The following is a 9,739-nucleotide window of genomic DNA, read 5'->3' as shown; positions in this document are numbered from 1 at the left end:
GTAGGGAAAAGAGTTTTAGGGTCCAATATGTTTGGGAAATGATGCACGAATCAGGCTTATTCAAGATTTTCAGGGCTTTAATGTGCTGTATGTACCGTATATTTCCAAGAGAGGGCTATAATATGAGGTACTTTCTCATATATATTGCACAATGGAATACTACTCAGCCACGAAGAAGAATGAAGTAATGCCACTTGCACCAACATGGATGGAACTAGAGATGATCATACTAAGTGAAGTAAGTCAGAAAGAGAAAGACAAATACCATATGGTATCACTTATATGTGGAATCTAAAATATGACACAAATGAACTTACTTAACGAAACAGAAACAGACTCACAGACACAGGGAACAGACTTGCGGTTGCCAAGGGGGAGGGTGGTGGGGAGGGATGGATTGGGAGTTTGGGATTAGCAGATGCAAACTATTATATATAGGATGGATAAACAGTAAGATCCTACTGTATAGCACAGAGAACTATGTTCAATATCCTGTGATAAACCATAGTAGAAAAGAATATAAAAAACGGAATCACTTTGCTGTACTGCAAAAATTAACACAACATTGTAAATCAACTAAACTTCAATTTAAAAAATTAAAAACAATAAAATTTTATGGGGATAGAAAAAATATGAAGTACTTTCTCAACTTATTTCATCATGGATACCTTCTTTCCAAGGAGTATATTGTGGTACAACTGTTTAGCAAGACACATTCTGGCAAACACAGTTAACAAAAATTATAGTATATAAGAAGAGGGGAATGATGGTCTTGATTTTGGTCAGACCCCACTTGGGTTGTGTGATGAAAGTCAGACACCATGATTTCAGAGGGGAGAACTGATAGAAGAGTAATACAGATGATGTCAAATTGCTTTGGGTTTGGAAATAAGTCTTGTCAGAAACGGCTAACAGAACGGAGGCTCTTTGGCCTGGAAAAGCGAAGACCCAGGAAGGACAAGATAAATGGTCTTAAAATATTTGAAGGTTTGTCATGTAGACCTAGGATTAGTAGACAGGGAAATGAATTGCAGATAATTATTTAAATAAATCTCCAGTCTTTAAAGTTGTTCCAAAGGTTCCAAATTTCAAAGTCGTTCTAAATTTCCAGCCATTAGCCATTCCAAAGTGGCTGCCTTTGGAAAGACAGGATAGTGTATTTCCAAGGATGCTGGTGCATTTTCTGGGATGACCAATCTGAGCAATGGTACTGAGAGGCATTAATATAGGACGAGGATTGGATCAGATGGGCTGCACAGACCTCACGACACCGAGATTCTATGATTAATGTGTGTCTCTTCTTGCTCCAGCAGTTTTCACTTAGGCAAAATAATGACAGATTTTATTTCCTTATCTAATCCTGATCTTCAATTTATGGGCTAGATTTTTATCATTTGGGTGATCACTTGCATAATTATGATTATTTTTCAAATGTAAATATAAATTCACAGGGTAATACTCACATCAAAAATTTTCTTGATCACTTCTGGTTGGATCTTATCAAAAAGATCAAGATCCTTCTCTTCCACCATCTTATCTCGATAAACCCGATTTGATTCGTGCAGATAGAGCTTTACTAGGTCCTGTGTGGATTTTACACATTCCACAGAGGAGAAGAGAATGCCCTTTAAGGAGAATAAACAGCAACAAAAAATAACATGAATAGCAATTTAAAACTACAACAGTTACAATTGATAGAAGCCAGTATGTGACAGGTACTGAACTAGATGTTTTGCCAGAAAAAGCTCATTTAACCATCCATGATGCTACAAAGTAATTTTTACAATAGTCATTTTGTATAATGTGAAGATTGGGATTCAGAAAGACAGGAAGCATGCCCAATGTCATAAGGTGAGTGGCCTTAGTTCAAAACCGCACAGTTCTGAAACCAGGTCTGCCTGACCTGAGAGCCTGGAATTTCAACCACTACTTTCCAGATCACCACAGTGAGAGATGAGGCTGCTTCTCTGCTGTATTTCTCTTCTACAAGTACCACTTTGAAAACTAATCTGGGTGATGATTGCTTATGTAAAATCAGAACGATGACATAGGGCTGGAATGAATATAGCTAACCTTCGCAGGCCAGTAATCCATTTATTCATCTCTAGTAAGTTCTCCTTCTTATATACCTCAGGGATCGTTCCAAATATTTACTCTTCTTTTCAAATTTCTGTCACCTCTATTAGCCAGTGTCCTATCCCTCTTTTTCAAGGAAAAATGGAGACCACTGAGATTAGAGCCTCTCGATGACTTCATATCCTATAACTTCAAGCTCATGGATGCCTTGTTTGCCCTCATTGCTTTCTTTCTTGTCTTACAAGAAAAGGGGTCCTTTAATTGTTCCTTATTACGGACAGAATAATGCTCAGATTCAGCCACGTGGCATAAAGATCTGGACATAATAAGACTATCAGTCTGCTTCCTCATCACACTTACCATCACTTCCCATAAAATCTAGATTTCAATTTCACAAACTGCAAATTATTTTCTAACCCTGAATACTTTTGTGCCTCCATGCCTTCTGTTTTACTTCCTCGGCTCATCTTTCAAGATCTAGCTCCACTGCTCTCTGCTGAAGTATTCCAGGGCCTCTCCTCTCCTGTCCAACAACATCCCTCTGATGTGCCCCACATAACCCTTTATATATAAATCTCTATTAATATAGAAGAATTATAAGTTTCTAAAATTATTTTTCTTTGTACAGGTTTGCTTCTTCCAGGTCATGTTGAGTGCCTCTAAATTTTGGAAATAAAGCAATATACTTCCAAATACCCCATGGGTTAAAGAAGGAATCATAGGGAAAATTAAGAAATATTATCAAACGAATGAAAAAAAATATAACCCATAAAAGCCTGTGTGATGCAGTGAATGGTACAATTAGAGATAAATTTATAGCCTTAAGATAAACATTTCAGAAGAGGTGAAAGGCTGACAACTAATGATCTAAGTAGCCATGTCAAGAAGTTAGAAAAACAAGAATAAACTTACCCCAATCCCAGAGTAAGTAGGAAGAAAGAGATTATAAAGAAAAGAGCAAATTTTAATAATATAAAAAACATATCAAATAGAGATAACCAATAAAGTCAAACACATAATATTGGTATACTTTTCTTTTCTTTTTCCATTTCTTTTGAAAAGACTGGCACAATTGATAACTCCCTGGTAGGGCTGATAGAAGATAGAAAGAGAAAAGACACACATAGCCAGAATAAAAAAGAGAACATATGTCAGATAAAACAGATACGTAAAAGATAACAACAGGATACTATAAACAATTTTGTGCCAATAAATTAGAAATTGATGACACTGACATCTTACCGCAACTGATACATAAAGAAATAGAAAATGTGAATTGTCTAATATGTATTAAAGAAATTGAATTTATAATTTAGTCTTTCACAAAGAAAACTTCAGATGGTTTCATCATTAAATTCTTCTGACGTTTAAGAAAGGCACAATACAGTGTTTTAAAAAATCTTCCAGAGAGTAGAAAAAGAGGAAACGTTTCCCAATGCATTTTTTATGAGGACTTCATAAACTTAGAATACTAGAAGAAAGAGAAATTATAGGAAAACCTTATTAATATAGGTGCAAATGTTATATAGAAAAAAACAGTGAATGAAATCCAGAAAATAAAATAAGTTCACCATGTAACAACTAAGTTGGGTTGATTACAGGAATGCAAGGTTGATTTAACATTCAAAAATAATCTATGTAATTTATCCCATTTCCAGAAAAAATGGAGAAAAAAATGGATATAATTATTTCAACAGATATAGAAAAATCATTTAAGTTTCAGCAAATACTCATGATAAAAAAAAACTCTTGGTAAACTATAAACAGAAAGAAATTTTCTTAAACTGGTAAAGAGCATCCACAAAAATCTATAGTAAGCATCACATTTGATGGCCAACTATTAAAAGCTTTCCCCTAAAATTAGGAACGCTGCAAAATGCCACTCTCACCACTTCTCTTCCTTGTAGTGGCAGCTGTAGCCAGCACAGTAAGAAAAAGAAATTAGAAGATTTAAGGATTGGAAAGAAAGAAATTGTTATTATGATTCATTTTTACCAATGACATGATTGTATATATAAGTACAAACGTAATATTGAACAAAGACACAAAAGGATATTTACCATATGATTCCATTTATATAAAGTCCCCATATAGGCCAAAATAACTTATGGTGTTAGAAGTCCAGACAGTAATTAGCTCTGGAAGGGGGAGAAAACAGTGAATGGAAGAAAGAAAAAGGAGGAGTTCCATGGATTGCTGGGAATGTTGTACTTCTTGAACTGAGTTGTGGTTACATAGCTGTGATGACTTTGTGACAACCAAGCTCTCTGCTTATGGCCTGTGTGCTTTTCTACTTGGATGCTATACTTTAATAAAAGTTTATTTTAGAAAACGAGAGAAATCTCATTAGGTCCCTTTGGGCCCACCCACACATACATCTCAGCCCGTCTCCTTCCTGGGTCTCCTAGGTACCAGCCCTGTGCGAGGCGCAGACGGCGGGAAGAAGCCCCGCGGAGAATGCTGACTCCGGGACTGGGTTTTACAGTGAAGGGTGCCATCAGCTGGTGTGTATAAGCCCTGTTACAGCCGAACACTCAGGCTGACTGACAAGGGCTGAGTCGATGAGAGCACGTCAAGAGCAAACTTTGCACCGTCTTAGACAGTTTTGTGTAGCACTGAGATGGGAACGGTTAATGATTTCTGCTACTCGGGGCACTATCAAATTCTGTCCTGATGCCCGAATTCTGGACAGAATGCGTGAAGTGCAGAGGAGGTCTGAATGACTGAGCCTTGGATCAAGCTGATGAAGGAAAACAGCATGTTCTCCAGGCAGCGCCTGTCTCCCCGGGGACAACACCCTCCCTTATGCTCTTCTGTCAGGACTTCTTCAGACAAGCAGGCCGGAGGGGGCGGGAGGGGGATGTTGTAGCCCTGCTGTGGCCTTGAAACTCGGCTCTGGAGGAGGGGAGGGTGAGGAGGGGCAGCGCTGGAGGGAGGCAGGGGCTCCAGTAGGGATGCACCTTCCCCCACCTGGGGCAGGGGCCTGACAGCTGGCAGGCTGCGACACAGAGCCCGGGGGTTGCCACTCAGGCTGCCTGAGTCCGGAAAAGAAACAGACTTAGCCTCCCATGCCAATATCTCCCCTCCCTGGTTCCTCCTTGACTTTGCATGGTTGCCACCAAAACAGGCTGGACTAGAACCCTCCTTCCTGAGGAAGTGTTTGCTACCCCGAATTCCCGGCACAGTAGAGCTGACCCCGCCTAGTTTTTTGATATGAGGCTTCTGTTTGCCCGTTATGCTGAACATACTCAAGCTACTTGATTTGTCTGTAGCACGGTTTTGTCATTTCTAAATTGGAAATGATCAGTATGTTACCTGATATGGTTGTTGTGAGGATTAAATTATTAGCTAATAGATGCAGAGGGTGTAGGACTGGCTCAATAAATGTCAGCTTTATTACAGACTGAAGGCGGACTTTTTACAAGGATCCCCTCTGTTCTCAAATTCCCTCCCCCATCTCACTGCTCACAACCTCTCCTCGTCACTGTCCGCTTCCACCTACTTGTTATTCCACTAATGTGGTGTGTACTTTTCTATCTCCATGGCCATTCATGCCGTCATCTACCAGCTGGCAACTTCTCCGAGCCTCTGTTAAATTGGGATAATAACGTGTATCCCAAAGGGTTATCGTGAGTATGAATCTCAGGCCACACAGGTGACAAGGCGCTGTCCAGGCAGGAGCTGGGCTGGCGCTTCGTGTGAGGGAGACCGAATGCCTCTTCCTCCTTTAGTTCTGCCACTACGGGCAGCGTGAATTTGATCAAATGGCTCAACTCCTTTTTGCTCATCTGGAAGATGTACATGGGGATGCCCCCAGCTCATCCTGTCGCAGTGAGATTTCAGAGACCGCTTGTGTGATAAAAAAAAAAAAAAGAAAAAAGAAGTCTTTCTCAATTAATACTCAGTAAATGGGAGATAAGGGTGGGAATGCACAAACTTTGCCACCATCTAGGTCTGAGGGCCACGGAGCTGTGGGTTTTACGGGCTTGGAGCTGAGTCTTTCTTGCTGCCTTAACTGTCTTATGCTGTTCTCCTCATAGAAAGAATGGGTGAGAAGGATAGAATGGCGTGGTGGAAAGGGATTCTGGCCTGGGACCTGAAAGACCTAGGTTCTATTCTGGCTCCTACCCTGGCTGGCTGTGCAAGCTCTGCGGGTGTGTTTCCTCATTTGTAGCTGAGTTAACGCTTGGGAGGCATGTGACCCAGGAGAGCTGTCCTGAGCCAGCTTACAGGAGCTCTCAGAGACTCAACCTGGCTGTGGGGCTGTGGTCCACCCTCCAGATAAGCTTTTTGGGAGCATCACTCTTGGATCTTTGAACTAATAGTTAGTGGGTTTCTGCTTCTTTTGACCATGGAACCTGCAGGCTCTATGGCCTCAGAGTCTGGACCTTTGCTAGTCTGAGGCTCCCCAGAGTCCTACCTGCACAAGAAATGTAATTAACCCCAAACACATGTGATCCCCAAGGAGGGTCATGCCTCACTCCCTGATCATGCTGATATTTCCCTACAGATGTGGCCTCTGCTTGGGATAAAAGGCACTTTCCCTCAATAATGGCTCAGAACTATCCTGGAGAGGGGTCTCTCTGAAAAGCGGTTTCTGCAGATTCTCATCCAGGATGGGAGAGTTGTGGACCCATCACAAGAGGATGCGGTACCTGGCCAAGGGGAAGAGGGGGCCGGGTTTGCTGCATTGCCCTCTGGAGGTTTTGATAGTGAAGGGGCAAGCAACTGGAAGCACCAGGCAGACACAGGCCACCACTATTGAGATGAGCAGCTGGAAGGATCTGAAATGGCTTTGACCTGGAAAATAACGTGGAAGTTTTAGGACTGACGCATCCCAGTGGCTGGCGGATGGTGTCTTCGGAATAGTATGACATGGCTTTAGGAAGCAGAGCTATCCTGCATGGTTTAGAGGATGTTATTTTTCATCCCAAGAATGATGGGTGTACCACCAGGGCCTGCAAAATAGTTTTCTCGCTTCTGTGTCACTTTCTTTTCTAGGCATGTTGGAACCATTAGATGACATTATCTCCAAAATGCTGAACCTTCTCCAGCCCGAAGGAACCAACTCAGAAATAAATACACTCTGCTTACCAAGAAGTAATTTAATGGGCAAAGAGAATTCTATTATGCTGAATAGACCCTCACGGACCCCACAGAACTCTGTTTACTTGTACATTCGTCACTCCATATGAACTGTGCCTTTGCCTGAGAGTTTGGCAAAGAATGGAGGGGACAGGATCATGGCTAAGCCTCCTAGTGTGTCTTGGAGCCGATGGACTCACCTGGAAAATGTTGGCCAAGTCCCTGAGGTTGAAGATGTAATGGAATCTGATTGCTGTGGGGAGGAACGTGGTGGCGATCTTCTGGTGGAAGGTAAGGGCCAGACGGATCAGCTGGGGGACGCATTTCTGCAGTGGTGCCGGGAAGTCCCCAAGCTTCAGGTGCTGAGTCAGGATGGTGGAGTAGATGGAGGACAGGGCGTCTGCTCCCGGGAAGGAGAGGGCGAACACGCTGAAGTGACGCTGGATAGGGGAGCAGAGGCACGTGGAGGAGGCCACGAGTTAGACATCCGTGGTCACAGGACAGAAATCACCTCTTCAGGATTTGGATAAGATGGCGAAGAATTCTTAGAAGGGCTTTGAATTCTACATTCCGGCCACATTTCTCACATTAAACCCAAACTCAGGTTGAACCTAAAATGATTAATGGGTTTTGGACTTCTGGTCAAAGACGTCAGCATGGCGTAGCAGGAAGGGAATGGAACTTGGACTCTGGGAATCTGAGTCCAAATCTGAATGTGATCCTGAGAATGCACATGACCTTGGGAGGGTCATTCACCTAGCTGAAGTTCTCTCAACCTGAAGACCAAGTTGAATTAGATGAACCCTGATTCCTTCTGGCTCAAAAAGCTTCAGAACTCTGGGTCTAGGGGTTTTTCTGTCTCCCTGGAAATGCGAATCAGCATCCTGTATGATTTACCACTTGAAGAGGCTGGACAGGGGAGGGGCCAATTATCACACATAGTCCAGTGACATCAGCCTGGAAGGTAGTGTTTAGGACCCCAGGGTCACAGTTCCTCCTGTACCTGAAGCCGTGGGTTGATGGTGAAGCTGCCCGCAGTGGGGTTCATACAGGAAATGTACTGGACATTCATGACCTCCTTTAGGGATAGTTTGTTTCGATCATACCTGGAACAGTCAGAAACCATGGACGAGAGTTGAGTGAGGGCAGAGGCAGGTAAGTGTGCTGTCAAGGTGAGCAGGGATGTGCCTGATCATTCATGTGTTTGGGGGGTAAAAAACAGTCTAGATACATTGGTAGAAACTGAGAAGAGACAAGAGCTTAGGACAAATTCCTAAGGGATACAACATCTATGGGAGTAGCGCCGGAAGAAGAGACCACAAAGATGGTCAAAGAGGTAGGAGGAAATCAAGGGTGCGTAGTATCCAGAAAGCAAAGGAAGCCAGTATTTCCAGCAGGACAGAGCAGTCAACCACATCAAGTGCTGCAGAGAAGATAAGAAACATGGTGACCCAACGGGGTCCGTTGGGTTTCACAATAAAGATAGAGTTAGTTGAGCAGGAACAGTTCCGTAGAGTGTAGGAAATAGAGGCCTAATCACAGTGGACAGAAGAGTGAGCGGGAGACGAGGAGGTGGAGACAGAGGGGAGAATCTGGTTATGCAGAGACACAGCAGTAATTAGAAAATGATTTTTTAACACTATAGGATAAATGTGTGCAGGTTTAGACACTGATACGAAGGAGCCCATCGGGAGATAGGGGAACTGGTAGGTGAAGTGAGATTTCGAGAGATGGAGAGAGTAGACTCAAGATGCTGGTGGGTGGTTAAGCCTCAGTGAAAATGTAATAAGGAGAGGGAGAAAAAGATGCACAGGGATGGAAGTAAGTTGTATAGGTGTGGAAGCTAGAAATGGAGATGGCAGGAGTGACCATCCACTGAGGTCGGGCAGGAAGTTGAGGAGAGAGGAGAAGGCATGAAGTTGGCATTTCGGAGGGTGGAAATGTAAACATATGAAGGCAATACAGTAGAATTTCCAGGAAGTTTCTACTTCCCACTGAAGGTTTGTGACCATGAATCTAAAGTAAAACTATTCAATAAGTAGCCTGATCTCTTCCAGGAGACTTCAGCGGCTCGAATACTGGTGTGGAGATTGTGGATGGCGGTCCATGGCACGCGTCCAACAAAGACCTTAGGAATGAATGAAAGGCAAGTCGGGTGACTGTCGTCATGACTGTAATTCCTCTCTCTGAACCCCCTCTTGGCCCTCCCTGCTCCTTCTCAGCAGCAGTAGATTCAGTGTGAGGTAGGAAGGTGAGCCAGAGTTATCTCAAATCACTGACTTGCTTTTTTCTTTCTGGCAAGTTTAGACCTTTTGCCATTAAAAACTATTCTGTTGCAGGAGATAACATCAGAGCCTGTGAGATGCTCTGAAAAGACAAAGGCTATTAAGACCCGCAAACACACGTGCACTACACAGAATGTTAGCTGTTCTCAGCGAAGGCCCTGCTCACTGCGACAGGACCACGGTGGGGGGGGGGGGGGGGGGGGGGCACCACAACGACACACTGCGTGGCGTGACCTGGAAAACAGACACATACACACCAGGCAATCACCGACAGGCTCTGAATGAGGACCGGT

At 43.1% G+C, this 9,739-nt stretch overlaps 1 protein-coding gene across 1 annotated transcript in view; it reads right to left on the bottom strand.

Annotated features, from left to right (window-relative positions):
* Nucleotides 1-9,739, bottom strand: part of DNAH9 (dynein axonemal heavy chain 9) — a 301,371-nt gene that overhangs the window by 125,014 nt on the left and 166,618 nt on the right. Inside the window, 3 exon segments of the mRNA XM_007455019.1 lie at nucleotides 1,464-1,625; nucleotides 7,362-7,601; nucleotides 8,165-8,267. Coding sequence (XP_007455081.1) covers nucleotides 1,464-1,625; nucleotides 7,362-7,601; nucleotides 8,165-8,267 — 505 coding nt within the window.

Source organism: Lipotes vexillifer, unplaced genomic scaffold (assembly GCF_000442215.2).
Source record: "Lipotes vexillifer unplaced genomic scaffold, Lipotes_vexillifer_v1.1 scaffold1233, whole genome shotgun sequence".
NCBI lineage: Eukaryota > Metazoa > Chordata > Mammalia > Artiodactyla > Lipotidae > Lipotes > Lipotes vexillifer.
Note: the sequence above shows the minus strand (reverse complement) of the source record. Positions and strands in the feature narration are given on the sequence as shown.